This window comes from Canis lupus, chromosome 15, assembly GCF_003254725.2.
Source record: "Canis lupus dingo isolate Sandy chromosome 15, ASM325472v2, whole genome shotgun sequence".
Taxonomy (NCBI): Eukaryota; Metazoa; Chordata; class Mammalia; order Carnivora; family Canidae; genus Canis; species Canis lupus.
Window position 1 is genome coordinate 43,852,515 of NC_064257.1, and position 22,298 is coordinate 43,874,812.

General features: G+C 37.6%; 2 protein-coding genes across 12 annotated transcripts in view; one reads left to right on the forward strand and one right to left on the reverse strand.

The window, feature by feature from the left end:
- ABCE1 (ATP binding cassette subfamily E member 1) overlaps positions 1-6,410 on the forward strand; it is a 31,906-nt gene extending 25,496 nt beyond the window's left edge. For 2 of the 3 annotated variants that reach the window (XM_025439375.3, XM_025439376.3), the window contains exons 14-18: positions 672-782; positions 1,072-1,214; positions 1,324-1,446; positions 2,866-2,977; positions 4,718-6,410. In XM_025439375.3, coding sequence (XP_025295160.1) covers positions 672-782; positions 1,072-1,214; positions 1,324-1,446; positions 2,866-2,977; positions 4,718-4,765 — 537 coding nt within the window. In that variant the 3' untranslated portion in view covers positions 4,766-6,410. Of the gene's footprint in view, positions 1-671; positions 783-1,071; positions 1,215-1,323; positions 1,447-2,865; positions 2,978-3,542; positions 3,748-4,717 lie in introns of those variants that run through there. The other variant, XM_049094150.1, reaches the window with a different exon arrangement.
- Positions 6,411-9,543: 3,133 nt separating this feature from the next.
- OTUD4 (OTU deubiquitinase 4) overlaps positions 9,544-22,298 on the reverse strand; it is a 45,239-nt gene continuing 32,484 nt past the window's right edge. For all 9 annotated transcript variants that reach the window (XM_025438709.3, XM_025438707.3, XM_025438708.3 and 6 more), the window contains 7 exons: positions 20,846-20,969; positions 20,498-20,553; positions 19,906-19,983; positions 18,395-18,533; positions 17,358-17,618; positions 16,266-16,306; positions 9,544-14,616 (listed from right to left, as the gene is read on the reverse strand). In XM_025438709.3, the coding sequence (XP_025294494.1) occupies positions 13,408-14,616; positions 16,266-16,306; positions 17,358-17,618; positions 18,395-18,533; positions 19,906-19,983; positions 20,498-20,553; positions 20,846-20,969 (1,908 nt within the window). In that variant the 3' untranslated portion in view covers positions 9,544-13,407. The remainder of the gene's footprint in view (positions 14,617-16,265; positions 16,307-17,357; positions 17,619-18,394; positions 18,534-19,905; positions 19,984-20,497; positions 20,554-20,845; positions 20,970-22,298) is intronic.

Here is a 22,298-nt window from a genome sequence, read left to right on the forward strand (position 1 = left end):
CAATGTCCATCAACTGGTAAATTGATAACACAGTATGGTATATCAATGAAATTGAATGCCATCGGTCATTAAAAATACTGATAAATGTTAAAATATGAACCTTTAAAACATTAGGAAGTTAACCTCCTTTGGTTCTAGAAGTGTTGTAATAAATTTCTTAACTATAGTATTTGCCCTTAGTACCACTTTATTCACCTATATGAGATAGCTTAAAATAAAAGTTTTATTATTGACCCTTTGTATAAGCTTAGCTTTTAAGTTCTGACTCTGCCCTCCTTAAATATCAAGCAAAAGACATCTTAAGTTCTTCACTGTTACATTATGCATTTTGTTATCTTACTCATTGCCAAAGAGAAATTGATAACCACACTGACCTTGAGAATTATTCCTAGTCTCAAATGATATCTTTCTTGAAACAGTCATCATTTACTACTTTTAGAGTTAAGTTGTTTTTTTTTGTTTGTTTTTTTTTTTACTTATTGGACATGATGGGTTTTTTAATATAAAAATTTCAGAACATGCCACAGACAATAAGCATAAAAATACTATCCTATCTGTGGGTGGCAAATTCATCTATTTTTGCTCTGGAGCTTAACTTTGTCAAGATTCATAATTAGGGGAGTTCTGTACTGAAATAAAATTTCAATACTTTTTTTTTTCACTAACCACAGGGAAGTGTTCGACAGTTGCTACATGAAAAGATAAGAGATGCTTACACTCATCCACAATTTGTGACTGATGTAATGAAGCCTCTACAAATTGAGAACATCATCGATCAAGAAGTACATATTCTGATTTTTGTCATTTTATTATTTAAACTTTGGGTGGCTCTACATAGTTCACTAAAATTCTTCTCCAAATAGGGATCCCTGGGTGGCTCAGCGGGTTTGGTGTCTGCCTTCGGCCGAGGGCATAATCCTGGAGTCCCGGGATCGGGTCCTGCGTTGGGCTCCCTACGTGGAGCCTGCTTCTCCCTCTGCCTGTGTCTCTGCCTCTGTCTCTCTCTCTCTCTCTGTGTCTCATGAATAAATAAATAAAATCTTTAAAAAATAATAAACACACTTCAAATAGGTGCAGACGTTATCTGGTGGTGAACTGCAGCGAGTGGCTTTAGCACTTTGTTTGGGCAAGCCTGCTGATGTCTATTTAATTGATGAACCATCTGCATATTTGGATTCTGAGCAAAGATTGATGGCAGCTCGAGTTGTCAAACGGTAATGTATTGCTTTTAATTATGTGTACCAGTATGCAATCGTGCTTAATACAGCATTTGAATATTTGATAATATAAAACTGGAAACATTTTCAAAATCATATATTTTAGTTTCATACTCCATGCTAAGAAGACAGCCTTTGTTGTGGAACATGACTTCATTATGGCCACCTATCTAGCAGATCGAGTCATCGTTTTTGATGGTATTCCATCTAAGAACACGGTTGCAAACAGGTAAAACTATCTTCTGAAACATTCAGAAGTCCTTATAAGTTCTAACTCCTTATAAGTTCTAACAATCAGAAAATTATTAGTCAAAACTTCGCAATAAGCTTATAAACATTAATGATACCATTTTATTTTTAAAGGAAAGAAGTAGCCAGAAATTCTAGGAATGATTGTGTGACTCACAGGATTATTAATGTTGAATACTAGAAGGGACTGGGTAGACTAGTGTTCAGACTGTAGTATAGAACTCCTGACCCAGGGGAATAAGCATGCAGAGATCTGGGCTGCTTGCCTTTTCTTCCAAGTTAACTTTTGTCTGCTTAATTATTTGGATTTTCAAAACAGGTTAGGATTTTGATTCCCTGGAAACCACTGATGTTATATATAGCAGATAAAACAGGATGCACATAGGTTACATGATTTGCCCAACTTAGACTGCTAGTGGTAATGTTCACAGTGGACCCCAAATATCTGGTATTGATCTATAGCAGAGTCAAAATGAATGATTTTACTGTTCCCCTTTTTTTCTCTAATTTTACCTTATTGGCTTGATAGCACTTGTGATATAGAGAAGCCTAACATGTAAATCAGTTTATGAGAAATTTCTTAAACTTTTTAGCGTTAGAACCTTACATTAGGTTGAAACATACGGAATTACTGAAATGCAGCCGTCTTTTTCTTGTCAAAATAGCAATTGCATGTGAGTCCAACCTGTTTTCTGATAATAGGGAGGAATGGAATTCCTATTTGAATAATTCATCCAAAAAATAAAGAACTTTACTGAGCTTCTTCCCAAAATTCCTTTGTTTTCATTTTAAATTTACTTACCAATTGAGAATTAACATATTTCTTTGAGAGGGAAGTTTTTTGAACTGTATAATAGCTTACTTGAATAACAGTTCTTTGTATTTATAAAAATGCTTAAAATGTTCCACAGGTTTGTTACCGTTTAGTATGATGTAAGAATTAGTTTGGGTTAAAAAAAGATGGATTAAGCATGGAAATAGAAAAAAGAGTTATGAGTACAATCCATAGTGCTGTACATAGTCCCTCCAGTGCAAAATGTCTGATGTTAATGTTACTTTTGTCTATTAAATTTTTTCTTCTTCCCTGAAAATGTCAGATTAGAAATTCTGTAATCTCCTAATTAATGATCTTTCGTTTTTCTAAACTAGTATTTCTTAAATGTTTCTTTTTCCAAATCAGAAACATAGTTTAAACTGGGTTTCTTTTACCCAAAAATAATATAGCCAAATAGTCCAAGCAAAGACCCTTCTGAACATAGAATTTATGATTGTACTATTATCTAGATGACTTATGATTGGGGAATTTCAAGGAACAGTGCTGCTTAATACTCTTCATTCCAAAATGTAGTTAAATTTATGGGGTAAATTTTAATCACAGTTAACCTTATTTTTCCTCTAGTCCTCAGACTCTTCTGGCTGGCATGAATAAATTTTTGTCTCAGCTTGAAATTACATTCAGAAGAGATCCAAACAACTATAGGCCAAGAATAAACAAACTGAATTCAATTAAGGTAGGTAAAAAAAACTATATTAAAATCAGGAATAATTTCTCGTAATAATTGAAAGGAATATTTCAAACTGGAAGGCTATTTCACAGGAAATTTTGTCATTTCATTCTAAGATTCATATTTTTCACATTACTATCTGATGGCATCCTTCAGTCTGGTAGGCAGTAATTATGTTGTAGTTGCTATTGCTCCATGGACTTAGACGTGTTCATGTTGTCTATGAGTTGTACCCACTGTTGTACTGCCTGTGTTGAGTTTAATTGCCATTTTAAATGTCTTCAGAAAGATTATACTAATTCACTGTTGAAACAAAGCAGTCATTTTTACAAAGACCTTAACCAGTTTCTCTCATCTATTTTTCTTGTGCATACACAAGAGCCAACACCTGATTAAAATATTTTAAGAATGCAGACAAGCTCTTCAGTGAACATAAAATTCTACACAATGGAAAAACATTTTGTCAGTGTAATTGGCAACAATTTCCTTTCTTTGTGGTACATAAAATTATTAACTATGCCTCCTACAATTCGTGTACTTTGTGAAATAGTTTTTTTTTTTTTTTTTTTAGAAAGCAGTAATCTCTTGGTCCCTCGGGGGGAAAAAAAGTGAGCTCTAAAAAAGCATTTCTGTGTTTTTATCACCTGCAATACCTACTTAAAATGCTGCTTACATTTCACGGCCCTCTAACTCTTATCCTTAATACTAGCTTTTACTAGATTTTATTATTTTCATATTTGTACTCTAGCTTTGCTATTAAACTATGATCTCTTAGCAGAGACAAGGTCAGTGTATACGTAATGTATCCTTAAGCACCTGACAGAGTGTATTGATGTCTTAGATTTTGCTGTGTATTTTGTTTATAAATGGTTTTACTCTTGGCCAAGACAATGAAATTACAGATTCTGTCTTAAAATTGAAGTTTGTTTTAAAAAATCACACTAAGCGACACCTGGGTGGCTCAGTGGTTGAGCATCTGCCTTCAGCTCAGGGCGTGATCCTGGGGTCAAGTCCCACATTGGGCTCCCCACGGGCAGCCTGCTTCTCCCTCTGCCTATGTCTCTGCCTCTCTGTGTCTCTCATGAATAAATAAATCTTAAAAAAAAAAATCACACTAAGAAGAAAAGAGGGACTAAACCCTACAGTGCTTATTGTGAACAGTTAATTTTACTAAGAATTCTTTCTGAAATGTTACAAATGTTGTACTTTCATTTTCTTGTGTAAAGATCCATGGTTCTGTCCCTAGGTATACCTAGTCATCATTTCTCTGTGCCCACTCATCTTCATCATACCTTGATCCTAGTAAAGGAAGCACATAGGCAGATGAGTAGGTGGATCATTACTGGCCAGTCTGTAAACAGTCCTGGGAAAAAATACTTTTACATGCATTTTGTGTAATAGGCAGTTGACTGTACCTTTTGGACTAGGGGCTTAGAGTCAAAATGATGAAAATGGAATTTAATAGTTTAGCTGGAAATAATATGTAGCAAAATTCTACATAAGTAAATAAGGCATTTATATAAAGGGGCTTTACTTGAGGTGGACCAAGGGAAGTGTTCTGGTGGTAGGGATGAGTAGCAGAGGTAATAATCTTGCTTTCGATTTAGCAGACCTGGGAATATCCAGCAGCAGTGCAGACAGTGACTGCAGAGTAAGTTGTATAGACACTGTTGTAAACACTGCTAAACAATACTGTGGGTGAAAGTATAGGAGGATGGTGTTGATTTTGTTGCTTTTTTTTTTTAGGATGTAGAACAAAAGAAGAGTGGAAACTACTTTTTCTTGGATGACTAGACTGAATCAGAATATTGAGAAGCCATTTCTTAACATTTATTGGGATTTTTGTCGTATAAAACTTTAATCAGGTTTTATGCCCCACATACTCTGGAGCTTGAAGTATAATTTACTTAATGTAACATCAAAAGCCAGTTGTGTTGTAAATTATAGTCTGAACACAGAAAATGCACTTTTCTGTTCTTGATGAGGCCCTTGTGTATAACATTCTAAAATGAAGACATTTCAAGCTACACAAATTACCTCCAGGTTTTCGTGATGTATGGGAAGATTTTCAGTAGGTGTTACCATATTCGTGTACCAAATGCTGACCAGTGTTGCCCCCTTTTAAAAATCTTGAAAAAGCTTTCCAGACTTCGTTTGCCAAATATTCCACTATAATATAGAAACTGCCCTTATTTTAAAAGCCAGTCGAAGATTCCACTAATGAAATTTGATAAATAAACATCAGGATTATATTTGTTACTTGTTTTCAGTCTTTGCACTATGTTTTCAGTGTGTTTAGACTTTCAAAGGAAGATGATCTACCACAAAACACCACTGTTGGAAAAGGCCATGTTCCCAGCTTAAGCACTGTTTACCATGTTTTTGGTGCTTTTGAATATCAAAAAATCATTTCCACATCCCTCTGCCCCACCACCAGAAAAATAGCTAACTTTACTATGAATTACTCAGTTTTAGCATTCTGTGTGATTCTATATAATTCTCAAAGTAATGTCATTCTTTACAAGTCTATGTAATCACTGATCACGATTTAGGAAAAGCATTTTAAAGAATATTTCCTTTCTTTAAAAGTATAGGCTCAAAATCTTTCTTTAGAGTTGATTCATCCATGTAATTTTAAACTTCCACAGATTTCTAACGGACAGTCAAGGACAGCCACTTTCCTAAAGGCAACATTAATGCAAACAAGCCCCCAGATAGCAATGTTAAAATACCTCTTGGTACCAAATATATTTATATCCATGTTTGGTATAGAGCACATGATCTACACCCATTTGACTCGGGGAGGGGGGGGTAAGGGAGCAAAGGGGTGGGGAGTTTTGGGATACTATGCAGCAAGAACTCTTAAAAACTTACATCTCGAGTTCCTGAGTCTGAACAGTGAGATGCAGCGTGAGACCACGTTCAGTTACACTTCTAATGCAGTGAACTGGAACTAACTTCTACTACAAGTGAGGAAGAGAGTTTACTAATAAATTAATGGGGCAAACAAAATAGAAATTACTGAACAGACTTTGAGAGCTTCTTGAAACAATACAGAAGCACTAATATGCAGATGGTGAATTGGAAATAATGGTTTGGTTTAACTGGTCTTTCTTTAAAATAGGCCTTTAAGAATACTCATTTAGGAGCGATCCATAAATATTTGTTGTGAAAAATTCAAACCTCCTGAAATACATGTAATAAAATGTTTTATCTCCTCACATTACCCTCCCAAAGGTTGCCAGTGTTTGCATTTAATAATATATATCCTTTTATGCTTTTTTTTCTGTGCACTTACCAAGTGTGAATATGTAAAGGGTTTGTTTTGTACATATATGGGATTATACTAAAATAAGTAGTGCCTATTTTTAAGGATAGGTTAAATTTGTGAATGATTATTTCAAGTATATTGAATAAAAGACGACAAAAGCTGTTTTTACTTACTGATTCCGTATTCTGTCCTAAAGAAAACCCTTGTGATAAAATGAGAACAGAGTTCTGCTTATTGCTGATGACAGAATATGTAAAATACATTTAAATGTTTACATAGCAAAAGGTCTTACAGTAGGTTGCTAACACAAGAAAAAGTTTTTCTATAAAAATCAGTAATACCAATTCAAATACACCAACAGTGCAGATGTTAAATTTAGAAGTCTGGGTTTCCTAATAAAAGGAGCTATGTATGTGGTACTGCTTCTTGTGGATAAGTTCTGCCCGGGAGGTGACCCGGAAATGCAAGGCTGCCACCAGGTTGCTAGTCTTCACATTGAAAGTGCTCAGCTGCCGGCAGCCCCCTAGGAGGGGAAAGGCTGGCTTAATCAAGGCTGCCTGTTCAAGTAACCGTGACTCCCTCCTTGGCCAACTCCGTCTCCCCAAAGGTGGTTTCTGCCAGTGACCCAGCGTAGCACCAGCTGGGAACCACTCTTCATCTCGGCTCGCCGACAGGGAACGAATGGTACCATTATCAGTGTTTGGGATTTTTTATAGGGAATGTTTACTCTTATGATGGCCCTTTTTACTGGGATGCTCCTGGTTTAAGGCAAGCATGTTAGTGCTAACTCCCGAAGCTGCCTGCGCTGGTCTCAGATCAACCATGTCTGTCCCTCCCATCTCCTGGGCTGCGGCCTTTGTGCTGCTTCATGTCCATACCTCTGCTTTCTGGCCTCCTTTTTTTGGCCCCTAGTCTGTGAATATTTCTTACGTAATTAAAATATACTTTGCCTTAGATGCTTTTACTTTAATTTAGAAAGGAACAAATTTGCCACAAGTGACACAGTAATAGGTACAGCCCTAGGGAGGTACAGAGCATTACACGGTGCTCAGTCCAAAGCCAGTTTTCATTTAAAGGAGAAAAGTTAGCTTACTACACAGAATTTTTGTTGTTGACCATTAAGTAAAATAAAGGGGATGGGAAGCCATGAGAATCGCACTGCTCATCTTCTATATTTACATCTTTGGCCTAGACATTTTTTTCTGCTAAATGTGAAAGCTATATAATCAGGAATGTAAAGAGGATGGACTTTGAAGCTCCAATTTCTAATGAATTCAGGATCAAACTCTTAACATGTTTACAACCAGTATCTGTAGCTTCACTATTCTGATGAGTGCATGACTCACACCTTCAGAAGAGCTTAAGGATTCAGGAAAGGAAGCTGTTTAACATCCTTCGTTTAGTCTACATTCTCCTATTATTCCCTAGACATGGACCTAACAGTCAAGTGAAAATGTAACAAAGAGGAAAGCAAGCCCTTCTAATTATAGAAAACTTTAGAGAAACTGTAGAACATTTGTCATCACTTAGTTTCACCTTTTTTATCCCATCAACTTCAAGTGCCCAATCCTGAAAGGACTCCACCTGGCACCAAAAGACACCCTTCTTGGCTTTCCTCAGACTCCAGCTTCTCCCCATCTCTCCTCTCTCCATTCCCAGATTCTGGGATGCCCACTCACCTGCTTGGGCAACCCGCAACAGCTGGCTTTCATGTCTCACCAACTTACCTTCCCACCAAACACTGCTGAAAAGGGAAGCCTTTCTTTAGGCTTTCCTTCCTGGGAAAGCCGTTCTGAAAACAAAGTCCATGTAGTGAGTAGGTTAAATAAGCATTAAGCAGCAGCTTGGGTTTTCAAAGTGTTCAAGGGCACCTGCTACCTGTTTTCAAGTAAAACTTTCAAATGATCTATCCATCTTCATCAAGGTATACCTCAGCAATACTGTGCATCTAAAGGAATCAAAGCTTTCGCTTCCCAGTGCATATGAATGTTTACGCTGTGGTCTATTTTAAATATGCAATGATAGCATTATGTATAAAGACAATGTACGGGGCAGCCCGGGGGGCTCAGCGGTTTAGTGCCTGCCTTCATCCCAGGGCGTGACCCTGGAGACCCCGAATCAAGTCCCGAGTCGGGCTCCCTGCATGGAGCCTGCTTCTCCCTCCGCCTGTGCCTCTGCCTCTCTGTCTCCTCTGTGTATTCTCATCAATAAATAATAAAATATTTAAAAATATATATATAAAGTCAATGTACGTAACCTTAACTGAAAACTGTCTTATTACTAAAAGATGCTAACCATCATCTGTGCTTTCAGCAAGTCAATAATCATGGATGACAGATCATGACAGATAAAATGAAAAACCTTAAAATATTTCAAGAATTGCCAAAATGTGACAGAGTGGGCAAATGTTGGGAAAATGGCGCCAATGGACTTGCTCCAAGCAGGGTTGCCACAAACCTCTTTTTTTTTTTAAAGATTTATTTATTCAGAGAGAACGAGAGAGAGAGAGGCAGAGACACAGCAGAGGGAGAAGCAGGCTCCATGCAGGAGGCCCGACGTGGGACTCGTGGGACTCAATATCAGGTCCCTAGGATCACACCCCGGGCTGCAGGCGGTGCTAAACCTCTGCGCCACCGGGGCTGCCCGCGCCACCGGGGCTGCCCCAAACCTCCTCTTTGAAAAAAACACAGTATCTACGAAGCACAATAGAGCAAACCATAGCAAAACAAGGTATGCCTGCACTGAATACCACATTAAAAAAAAAAAAAAAAAATCATTTAGGTTAGGGGCACCTGGGCGGCTCAGTGGTTAAGCGTTTGCCTTCGGCTCAGGGTGTGACCCAGGATCCTAGGATCGAGTCCTGCATTGGGCTCCCTGCACGGAGCCTGCTTCTCCCTCTGCCTGTGTCTCTCTGCCTGTGTCCCTCATGAATAAGTAAAATCTTTTAAAAATAAGAATAAAAAAAAAAGTCATTGAATCTATAAATTATATTCTTAGTCCACACATCTCATTTCATTTAATGAATGCTGGAAAAAAGTGGTAAGAGCACTGGTTCTAAAACCACTCAGAGCTAGGTAAAACTCCAAATTCTACCACTTATTAGTTGCATGAGCCTCATTAAATTAATCTACCCCACAGATTATAAATCCCACTAAAAAGTTGCACATACCAGAATTATCTTCTGCCTGGATAGAAACCATGGAAATCCTCTATTTTCAGATGCTTACTAACACACCCTCCTAAGATTTATTTATATGCTATTTACTTGGTTAACCCTGGAACCAAAGAATCACAAGCAGAATCAAGAGACAAAATTTAATATATGCACACAGTTTTATATATAATGCAGCATCACACCATGTAGGGCATTTACTCTTATTTTATACATTCAGATATGTTTGAAACACTTCTTAAGGCTACAAAACAGAACATAGAAAAATAAACAGGAATATATTCAACACTTACAAAAAGTGATATGATAAAGAATATAAAGTACTATTTTCCTTTCAACACTTCAAAAGATATGTATATATGCTTTTTTTTTTTACAAGTAACATCACAAATGATCACATCTTCACATGCTTTTAAGTATTATTTGTACTCAGTGTAAGGCTATTATCATTTTTCATACATAAATTTTCTTCTAGCTCTGTAACAATTTTTAATCCATTCAAGTAAATTCAACCCCAAAGTTGCTGTTTCCCAGCATTAAGACATGCACCCACCCCTCTTCTAAGATTTTCTAAAACTTATATTTCAGGGGGGAAAAGAATTCCCAATTAGTGGGAAATCCCAATTAGTGGGAAAATAAATGGCTGACACTAGTAGCAAAACCTTAGTTCTTTGAAAATGACATACTGGAAAAAAAAATGACATACTGGAACTGAGCCATTACTAAGATTTTAAACAAAAACACAATAGCATTTAGACATTAAATAGGAAGCAAAATACAGTAAACAGAAATCGTGTAGCCAAATACACGTTCTCTTCAGCTACACTAAAATGGACCTTGCTTAGTACCCATAAGTGAAAGACTAAGGTTACCTCATCTAAAAACCAAAGGTAAAATAAATGAGGCATAAATAAATATTGCTAGTTTCTAGGATGGCTGAATGTTTTCTAAACCAGAAACGGTTAGAAAGGAACTTTATTGCACCAAGTCAATCATAAGCAAGTTTGCAGTTCACAGGCATTTTAATTCAACCTTGAGTCACAAAGGAAACACACTGCAAGAATATAACATGGTCTGCATCAAATAAGCGGTTATCAACATTGTGGTTTGGGAAGACCTACTCCTGCCAGGTCAAGGCAGGGTCTGAGCTTCAGTCAGCCATGAAAATGAACATATGGGCTGGTTACCAGGAAACAAGACGAGGACCGCACGGAGGCGAGCATCCTGCTGCCAGAGTACATGGAACGAAAGCTGAAGAGGAAACTGGACTTGAACAGAAATACACGCGGTATTAAAAGGGACAGGGATCAAGTTCAGCAAAAGCAACTAACTCAAATGAACAGGTGAGCTTTGGTCGTTCTAAACATCTGTTCTTCAAAACGTGTATAATCGTAATACAGTGGAGTTCCATAATTTCTACCTCAAAATACAAATGATTCTCACTTCTAACCTTTTATTTTTCTCTTATATATAGAAACATTATATCTCATGTCAACATACCTTATGATTCCGTTAAAATGAAGGAGGACAAAAGCTTGCTTGGCCCTAGTTTGACCTCAGCATAAGGCAAAATCCCCTGCACTCATAATACATTTAAAACAAAACTAAAGGAAAAAATAAAACTGACCTTCATGCAAAGACTAAGAATTTTAAAACTAATTATCAAGAGTCAGAGTTCTTTTATTCCAGAGGTCACTGCGTCAAGTACAATCCGCTGAAGTTCTCTTTCAGCTCTGTTTCCATCAAGCCCTGGAGGTGAGATATGGGAAACAGGAAGCCACTCGGTATTTCCTGCAGGAACTATAGAGCATTCCATTACTCCGCTGAGGTAAGACAGAGTGACAGTGAAGAAATGAACAGTATTCTTTCCTATCCACTTTTGAGACATTTCCAGAAGAAACAGAGATCAAATCTCAGTCAATAAAACGGAAAGACACCAGAAACAGCAATTTCTTTTGGACTCCTGAGATCAAACTTCTACTGAATTTTTTAAGTCTGGTCACTGTATCTAAATGTGTTTTCATAAAAATTATCAGGTAAGCTAACATGCCATAAAAAAGCAGGAGCTGAAAGTGGAGAACCCTATAATCTTCTCATTCCATTAACTACTGTTGATGTTAACGAAGAAAACAAAATGGCTTCAGCAGTACCTTCCCCAATTGTTCTAGCTTAGGTGACAAGAGAAACTCCTCTCAACAAGTTCTCTCAAGAAACTTGTTCTTTTCCACACAACCATCCATCTTTACAAATGTTTACCTAGCACCATCATAATAAAATGTTATCTTTCAAAGTGCTCTCTAAAATCCTACGTTACAAAACATCTAAATGCTAATCACTACTCAAATCAGCAGTTACACAGACATTAGGTAATTAAAACAACACAGAGGTAAATAACCATTATTACAGTACAGTGGAGATTCAACTGAGCCTAGCTGGCATCCAAACATTCCTGTGGGTAATCAGAGAACCCAGAAAACTCATCTGCTTCAGTTTGTCAAATTCAAGTGAATTGTATTTGCCTTTAAAGTAATTTGCCTTTAAAAAAACAAAAATCTATTTTTGGCTAGGTATATTACACACGGCATGCAAAGAGAAATCACTACATTATTTGCATAGCACTCAAACTTCCTGATCAAAAGAGAACATAAAAAAAGGGTAGATTCTCACATTGGTATATGTACAAACAAGAACCATAAGCCAGAGTTATTTTTAAAGAGTGACACAGGTGCATGAATACTGTGTTGATTCAGAGTGAAATCCCGAACTGAGAACAGAGTGCAACATGCAAAGGGAATTTCTGCAAATACTGCAAAGACAGAAAAGAAGCAGGATCAGAAGAGCTAGGTTACCTAAGGGGTAACAAGCCATAAAATGCAAAGCAACCACTTTCTAGCAGCATCTTCTAGAAAAGAACTAGAAATCACAATCATCCTTTTTTTTTGTACAATAGTTCCAGGCGTGTGACAAGTTGAACATGCAAATGTAAAGTGATACACATAACCCAATGGTGCAAACAGAAAAACAAAACACACTAACTCCATAGAAACCTGTCAAGCTAAAAATTTTTAACATTTCTTCTCACAAAATATTTAAATCTGTCAGTGCATTAGTGTTAAAGTGGCATTAAAAAACTTCTGCAGTTTTAACAGATGCAGATTATTTTCAAAATGCATAGCATCTACATTTCTTTCAAGTAGGCACCATGATATTTACACCAGTGCTAGGAATTCTTGGTGGAAACAGCCATTTCATTAGTTATCCTATTATTTCTTAAACATCTGTCTTGTATGCGATCTCAAGTTCAACAAATACTCACCAAAATTCAAAAATAGACCCTATGAATATTAAAAGAACTATATACAACGTTTCTAAGACACAGGTTAATAGGCTGCCTTATGTGTAATATTAAAGAGAAGACATTATTCAAGTTTGACAGATATTGAGATGAAAGGCCTTTGGGTTGGAAGCATTTCAAAAGACAACAGTGTTTTAGGCTAAGAATTATTTGAGCCCAGTTTATGACTAAGGCATTGCATAATAAAATATACATTTCTATTTGGTGCAATGTTATGTTTTGGAATCTATAGTGTGTCAAATGGTATATTTTTCTTGTCACTTTAGTAAACACTATAAAGCACACGTTTCCAACATTTGAAATTAAACTTATAATAAGGAAAAAAACCAAACACTAAATCTAAGTTTTATATTAAGCGGTTTATAAAAAATACTTTAACAAAGTTATTTTCTACTTTTTATAGGGGCAGTTACCTGATAAACAGATTCTGAACAAAGAAAAATGGCAATGCCAGGAATTCACCTGCCCCTTGAATGCATATCCAAAATCTCTTGTCCAGGATTGGGGGCGGGGGTCAAAGGGGGACGGGAGGAGATAGTTCCAATTTGGGTTTTTATTTTAATGTATTTTTTTTAAAGCCTTCAGAAACATTCCACCTCAGGAGAGGTTTCTGCTCTAAAATAGCACAGCAACAAGCGTCAAGTGTTTTGCCCCCGATGGCCATCTCCCATCCCCGATCTCCTCCTATCCCCGCGATAGGGTCGTCCTCGGACATTTCGATGGTACTGGTAACCTTCATCTCGGCTTCTGCCAGGCTGCCCTTTCCAGGACTCCTCACCTCTCGCATGCTGATACCCTCCTCTACCAGAAGAGCCCCAATCACTTTTGTACTTCCTGCCTCCATAAGTCTGGTTATAAAATTGCTTGGATCGACCACTTCTCAAAATATTAGACACTTCATTTTCATCTTCGGAACTCTCTTCTTTTGGTCTCTGCACTCTGCTCTCCACAGAGTTGGCCCCACTGACCGCATCGGCGGCAGTCTTAGGATCTTTCACTTTTTCTGATTTTTCTTTCAGACTTGGAATGGTCCTTTTAGGCTCAAGTTCAACAGGCACAGTTTCTCTCTCTCTGTTTAGAATCTGAGTGGGAAGATGAGCCTCTTCCTCCGCCACAGGAAGGATGGAAGGCCGTGCCAGATCCACCTTAGGGGTCTGGGATGACTGCTCCGCCCGGCCTTCATGCTTACCCACACTTGCTTCAGGGAGACAATGTGTGCCTTCACCTCTGGCCTCCTGAAACTCATCCACTGCTGAAACTGAAACACATTCCTTAGACAGATCCAGGCTTTCCAGGGGCAGATCCAATTCTTTCTCATCAGAGGGGAGAACAATGTTCTGCCGCATGACTGGATTTTCTACAAATCCCTGGAAAGGGTACCCATACCAAACATGTGGAAAGAAAGGAGGTGCAATGGGAACTGGGCCTAAGAATGGATTCGGTCCAAAGGACGGCTGCGGGAACATATTCTTGCCACTTAGTGACTCTTCATACTCAGCATGAAGAAGCTGCCCAGAGTTTTCAGATTCAATATCAGCCTGGTAAGACAACTGTCCATGACTTTCAGACACCTGAGATGGAGGGATAACCAGAGGTGAAGAAAACGTTGGCGGTCCAATCTCGGCCTGTGGCATCTGACCATTAACAGTGGCCTCAGTCTGCATAGGAAAGTGTGCGTCGGTACAGGTACAATCACCTTCGTTCTGAGCAGAAGGAGCTTCCTGGAACCAAGGATTTGGAGGATACACTGGGACAGAGACCTTTGGGTACATCCTGCAAGCTGCCAGGTAGGCCTGGTGCAGAGGGTACAGGTAAGAATGCGGAGCCCACATAGGACAACTATATGCCTAAAAGAAACAAAAACAGAAACATTAACAAAAGGGGGAGGGGGGTGGGAGCTTAGAGCAAGTGCTTCAAGTTGCACATGCCTGCCAAGACCATATCATCACTGCAATATGTAACATGAAAAGGAATTACAGGGATCCCTGGGTGGTGCAGCGGTTTGGCGCCTGCCTTTGGCCCAGGGCGCGATCCTGGAGACCAGGGATCGAATCCCACAACGGGCTCCCAGTGCATGGAGCCTGCTTCTCCCTCTGCCTGTGTCTCTGCCCCCCTCTCTCTCTCTCTGTGGGACTATCATAAATAAAAATAAATTTAAAAATTTAAAAAAATTAAAAAAAAAAAAAAAAGAAAAGGAATTACAAAAGTAAGTCACTACTCTAACATTCCATTCTTTATTCCTATCCTGAAACTAACCCAAGGTCCCATGGTATTGAGATGACTGGAGACAATATGATGAACTCACCCACATATTCCATGATCATTAATTCCACCCTTTGGGTAGAATTGCATGGAAATAATTTTGGAAAAAAAAAAAAAAAAAAAAGAAATAATTTTGGGTGATACACATTCCAGAAACCACCACCATCAAGTACTTGAGCCTCCAGCTTGGAGTATCTCAATCACAGGTTCTCTAGCTTGACCTGCATTCATGTTCTGGCTCTACCACCAACTCTCTGTGTGACCCCATGCCAACGAGTTAATTGGTCTGGACCTCTCTGTTCTACCAGAAAAATGGGATACTCCAGGTTTAGAAGCCCTGAGAGCATTCCAACTGCATAGATGAAAAGTCAGACCTCCAGTCAGAGAAAGGTAACACTGAAAATAAAGCAAATCTATCCCCTTGCAAAAGGGCCAGCTGAACACCAAACAAAGAAAAAATTACCAGTTAAACAGCAAATTAATTAGCTGAAGCAAACATGAACTACTTAAATATAAATCTAGGCAGTGAATACCACAGGTGATAAAATTGAGTCTCCTTTTATGAAATGACCACTAGGCTACAGTAGGGCACTTCATTTCATATTTTAATGGTCTGAAACCCACAGAAATTAATCCAAAACAGGAGATATAACACAGCACTGACAAGGACATAAGAGTTCTCCAGCCTCTCTAAGACAAGCTATTTCTAGGCTGACCACTTCCCAAAAAAATACCTCTGCTATGCTAGTGAACAATGCCACCTTCCACAGGAGAACTTCCACAAGTTCTTTCTTTTGATCCTTTCAACAAATAGGCAGATAGAAGAATATTATTCACGTAACACAAATGAAAATAGCTAGGCTAAGAGACATTAAATGATGTGCCCAGGGATATATACTGCTAAAAAAGTGATGAGCAGAATTTCAAACCCAGATCTTTCACTGAATTCCTCAATGAGTGCATTTTCACTAGGCTGCGCAAGGGACAAGGAATATTTCCCAAATATTCTCATAGGGTTATACCATTGCCAGTTAAAAGGAAAAGCAAGCAAATACTGGAGCCTCAGCCACTATTAAAAACAAACTATACAGGACTGAAAAACCCTAGTTCTTAAAATGTGATTCAGTAAACTTAAGTTATTCACCAACGGGGTAAGAGTTAAGACTGTTCATATACTAACAATTTAACACAGTATTAACTTAAAAATAACTTTAAAATGATAAAATGTAAATACCTTTACACCAAGATTAAAGAAGAATCGAAGAATGTTCTTATCTAAAAATAAATGACATAATAATCACTCACTAAAATTATACATTCAAAAAGCCCCCCTCCAACTATCCTCAAACAATATATAGCTCAAAGGCAATTTTGCCTACTGAAATTGCTTTCTCTAGCCTGTGATATAAAACAAAGATTAAAAACCCTAATATAACCAAAAGCAAGCTCTGTTACTATAGGGTAATTCCAGGTTCAAAATGCTTTATCTAAAAAAAAAAAACAAAAAAAAAAAACAAAAAAAAACTTTATCTATCCTAACATCTAAGTCCAAAAATGGCTTAAACTGAGATTTTTATCTGATTAAGATGAATTTTGTGTGAAGGAAACTTAGCCGTTCACTGTATTTCTTTTTCAATTCTGCAGGGTTTAAAAATTATGAAATAAAAATGTTGGGGGATATGGGCAAAAATCAACATAAACCTAACTCACTGATAACATAAGATTAGTAGGTATTCATTTGACATTAACCAGTTATCCACAGGCTCCAACTTGATCAAACCACTAACAAAATTAGGCACAAAAATCAAGTAAAGAGCAATCAGTCACTGCATGACTCTTTCAATTTTTCCAGACAGGAAATTTTGCAAACGAAAATTCCTTTTAAAAAAAGGCCAAATTTAAAAGAAATTCTTAAAATATATAGATTGCTATATTATTCTTCTCTGTCATTTTTTCATGGATGAAGTAATAGGAGTGGTTTCAAAAGCCAGTCCAGTGATGAGAAAACTCAATAATGTTTAGTTACCTAGTTAGTAATATTAAGATTTAATTCAAAATGGCTTTAAGGACGCTTTTGAAAAAAATGACACAACGGAGGGACAGTTACTAAACATACAAAAAACCATATTCAAATCAAACACAAGCTAAAACAAAAAAGTTAACCACTTATAGCCAAATCTCTTCTCTCCTTCTCAAAGTCAGTCCTTTGGCTTACTCAGTAACATAACCTCTGACCTCTACTCACACTTCCCACTGTGTGTTCCCACTGAACTCCTATCAGCACTTGATAAATAAAATCAAGTGGAACTTAAGAGAAGGATCTCACCTTTAGGCAGGTCCTCCCCAGTGTGACACAGTGAATAAGGTGGTGCGATGGCTCGATCTCCCTTTTCATTATAAGGAAACCCAGGGTAGAGTGGGTCTTGGTACAGGCTCAATGTCTGAGGCAAAGGCATCAAGGGCTGGTTAACTGCCTGTATTGACACAGGAACTGGAGAGGGTGTTAAATGAGCTTGGGACACAGCAGAATCAGGTCCAGTGGTCAGCGTCTGTGTCACTGACAAAACGGGAATTTGGGCAGGGACACCTACAAAAGAGAGGGAAAGGAATCACAAACTGTATATAAAAAGTGAAAATATTTCTCCCTACAAATATGTTTACATTAAGCGAAAAGGCAAATAATGCTATACAACTGATAGAGCTATATAGATAGATAAAAAGATATGTAAGAAATCTAAAAGAGTATCTTTTATATCAACTAAGAACTTTTATATCAACTAAGAACTAAGAACTCTCTTAGACAAATAAGCCCAGGAAACTAGCTTTGAGTCAATGTCTTCTAACAGTAGCTCTTACAAACATGAGCAAGACAGAACCCAGCCAAAATTCAATGGCTGGGACAGTGGGAATACACAGAGCTGGTCAGTGGGAAATGTCAATTGTGGTGTCAGTGGTTGTCAGTGGAGACAACCAGCTCAGGCATCTTGTACCTGAGATTTTGAGCATATATCTCAAATGAATACCAAGTTAAACTGGCCCTCCCACACTGGAAACAGAGCAAAGCAGAAGATCATAAAAAGCTCTAAGGTTCCACACACACAGCTAACCCTGCTCTGAGTTTAAAGCCAACAAGAACCTGAAATCTTTGGGGCACCTAGCTGGCTCCCAGTCGGGAGAGCATGCGATTCCTGATCTTGGGGTTGGGAGTTCAAGCCCCACACTGGGTGTAAAGGTTACTTTCTAAAATAAAATATTAAATGATAATGATGATGATAATGACAAAAATAAAAAGAACTTGAAGAGTCTCTGACTTGAAAAGGTTTTGTTGGTTGGTTCAAAGATTTTTTTCAATTCCAATCTAACCTGTTGGTCCAAAAGTTGTAGGTTCACTTGGCCAGGCTGGCACAGTGGCTGGTAAAGAAGGCACCGCAGGAGTTAGATGTACCTCTGGAGAAACTAGAAGGGGAGCTGGATTTGACAAAGACACATGTTCTGCTGGCTTCTTCAAGAGAGGAGGTGGAAAAAGACAAGAGTTCATTGTGCTTAACATTAATTTTAACACCAAATGTACCCTCAACTACCTTTAACATAACTATAGTTTTTATATAGTCTTTCTGATCTTAGAAATGAAAGAAAAATGCAGTAGCTAAAAATTCCAAACAAACAAATTTGATCGTAACCAGGGGCTGCCTATCAAAAGATATAAAGCAATCTAAACATTACGCTTTTAAGGAAAGAATGTACAAATCACTGAAATTGTTTTGAAATCCATGAGTTATTTATAACTGCTCCTCATACAAAGACATACCCTAAACTGGATGCTTTCCAAATGATATGAAGGATGTTAACTGAAAGATAAGGAAAGACTAATAACTTTCTTCCTGTATTAGACTGAAACTCAAGATGTCGGACACTCAAGATCCTTCTTCATTACATTTGTAAATTGGTGGCACTGCTTTCTAAATATCTTTTTTTCTAATCTCTTCAATCATTACATTCCCTCCCTCCTATGAAATAACTGTTAAAGGTTCGGACAACTCTTTTTAAAGTTTTGAAATAAAGTAGAAATTTTATTAAAGATTTATTTCTTTATGAGAGACACAGAGAGAGGCAGAGACACAGGCAGAGGGAAAAGCAGGCTCCTTGCAGGGAGCCCAATGTGGGACTTGATCCCAGATCCTGGGATCACATCCTGAGGCAAAGGCAGACACTCAACCGCTGAGCCACCCAGACGTCCCGAAAGTAGAAATTTTAATTCCCCTTCAAAAATCTAATTTTCAAGCCAACTGAACCCATCACAAAGACAACAGAAGATACCAAACATAAACTTATTTGAAATTGATTCAGAAATATGGCTTCTATGTCCAAAAAATGGCATTATCAAAATAACATTCCACAGAGGCACTGGGCTGGCTCAGTCAGTAGAGCTTGCAGCTCCTGATCTCAGGGTTCTGAGTTTGAGCTCCACGTTGGGAGTAGAGATTACTTAAAAATAGAATCTTAATAAAAAGGCTCCTGGGTAGATCAGCGGTTGAGCATCTGCCTTTGGCTCAGGTCATGATCCCGGGGTCCTGGGATCAGTCCAGCATCGGGCTGCCTGCAGGGAGCCTGCTTCTCCCCCTGTCTATGTCTCTGTGTCTCTCATAAATAAATAAAATATTTTTAAAAATAAAATTAAAAACAAAATCTTTAAAGTATACAGAAAAAAATGAAAATATTCTAGATTAAGTAAGCAACAATTATAGGTTAATCATAACTGCCCCCAAGTTATACTAGAGTAAGTCTTCCCATTTTGTTTTTTAAATGATCATATATAAAGACATAAGAAACCTAGAAAATGAAACATTCAATGTCAAATGCAACAATGTACTTACTTGCTCCACAGGTGGGCACTCTAATTTCTTTGACTTTGATGGTGATGATATTCTTGCACATTTATCGTCACTAATATTCTTTGGAAGTAAAACAAAAGCAAAAAAAAATTTTTTTTTTTTTTTTTTTTTACAAAAGCAAAACTTTATGTTTCAAAGACCTGGATTCTAGAATAATAATGGTTGCCTATACAGTTCACCTTATCTGCACCTGACTGAACCCTCTCATGACTAAGTATTTTTTCAATTATATCTGGTCTTCAACAGGTACCTTAGCCTGCACACATCTTGACTGTACCAAAACTACTAGGCAGTTTATACTGAGGATGTGGTTTTAAAAATCTCAATCTACTATAGAAAATTGGAAAATAAAAGCTACTTTCCATTGATTGAGATAGGTTATCATGAAGAAATAGTTATAATTTATGAGTGAATTCTCCTCAGGCACTATCATGTTTTCCCACTTTTTTGCTTTTCTACTTCCATAAAACTTAAGTAATGAAATGATGAAATCATCTCTAGCTTCTCCTTCTACTTCTGCTATTTTATGTCTAAGGGGGGAAAAAAAGATACAATTATTATTTAAAACATTCACCTCCAATGTGCTTGGCTCAGGTTTTTTATCCAAATGAGTATGTCCATGAATAGAGTCTGTAAAAGATCAAGATAAAAAAAAGACTGTATTAGCCACTGGACAGGTCTGAGGACAGAACAAAATATGAAGACAAAGCCAAAAGTACTACATGAACTATGTGTAGTCAGTGAAAAACGCAGTTTTCAGAATAACATTTAACATGCTTTAGCCTGAGTCAATGTATCTCTGCAACAGTGAGATATGTAACATTACACTACTTAATGATTTACAAAGGGTTCTTTTCTAACATATGGCTTTAAACCAGACACAGAGCTGTAGCATCTGCTTTCAAATGATGAAATAACATACCTTTATCTTTCCGTTCTTCGGTATCCATTCTCCGCCTGCTTCCTTTTCTGTCACTTACATGTGATGATTTTCTCTGGACACATGGGTTGCTACTCGGAGAAGCTGACTGACTAACTGATGAGCTCTTAAAATGAACAAAAACCCAACATTTTGTTAAGCTTACTTTTCATACATTTCATTGTAAATTTCAAAATTCACAGCCCTATGTCTTTATATTTCCAAAACTGCAAAGAAAAAAAAAGGACATAGGGTTCACGTTTACTTACATACTCTATGACAATAGGCTTATTATTAATAACTCAAAAGTATTAGGCAATCAGACCTTTAGCCTAAATTAGTAGAGTGACTTCTTCATATCCCCTCTTCAGGAAGCCACCCAGACCAAACCTTCCCCTTGCAATTTATACTTATATTCTTTGCACCAAGAACAATACCCTTCATACCAACCTTCAAAAGCAGCCACTGCAGGGCCACAGTTCTTTGTGAGGGAAAAATACCTAAGTGCAAATTAGCAGATACCGTGCACTAGGATTCTTACCACTGAAATGCTGATCATCAGCAAATTACTTAAGCTCTGTATGAGATCAAACCTTCTAACTGGTGAAACAAAGGGACAAAGTTGGGTTTCTAAGCTAAACTATCACTGAAAGTCCTTTACTTCTCTAGCTCTCTGGAAATGTTACACACAGCTGAGAACAGGATCTCAGCCCTCTGTGACAGTTTTCTAGAAGAAAAACTTGAGTCACTATCAAGTCCAAGATAGGTCTAAAAATGATGAGTATAAGGACACATTTTATTAAAAACTTTCAATTTATCCCCACAGTAGTTATATTTTTACTATTCTACCTAACAATACAACTAATACTACCTAACAACAGGACAAAAAGCTAGGATACAAGGGTAAATCATTTGAACTTTTTTATTATCTACATGTTATGTTGTGGGAAAATAACATCTATCACATAGAGACAAATATACTTAACATACAGACCACACCTAGTGCGCTATATGGATTTGGGCACATCTTCCAAAAATTCCTAAGCTCCAACTCCTGCAGCCAGACTGAACTACTACTCCAGATCAGCAGTTTCAGCAGAGCATCTCACTCACACCTCTAAAGGATTCCACAGAAGCCAGAGAATTGAGTATATGGTGCTTTAATTTTTAATACTGGTATACAGTAGCATCCATCTTAGGAAAAAGTGTCCAACCACCACTCTGAATCACACAGTACTTGGTACACTTACCAATAAAAAGCTCACAGGCACAAGGCCTCCAGTGCCCCAGAGTGCATTAGTTACCTTTCTCCGTGTGCTGCCAATGAACCCTCCTCATAAGAGCATTTCACTTCACACTTTACATGAGAACTGTTTTCCCATCCCTGTTAACTCTCCCAAAAGAATTAAGAAAACCAAGAGTAGAGAACATGTCTTTCATCAGAGAAGCATCCATC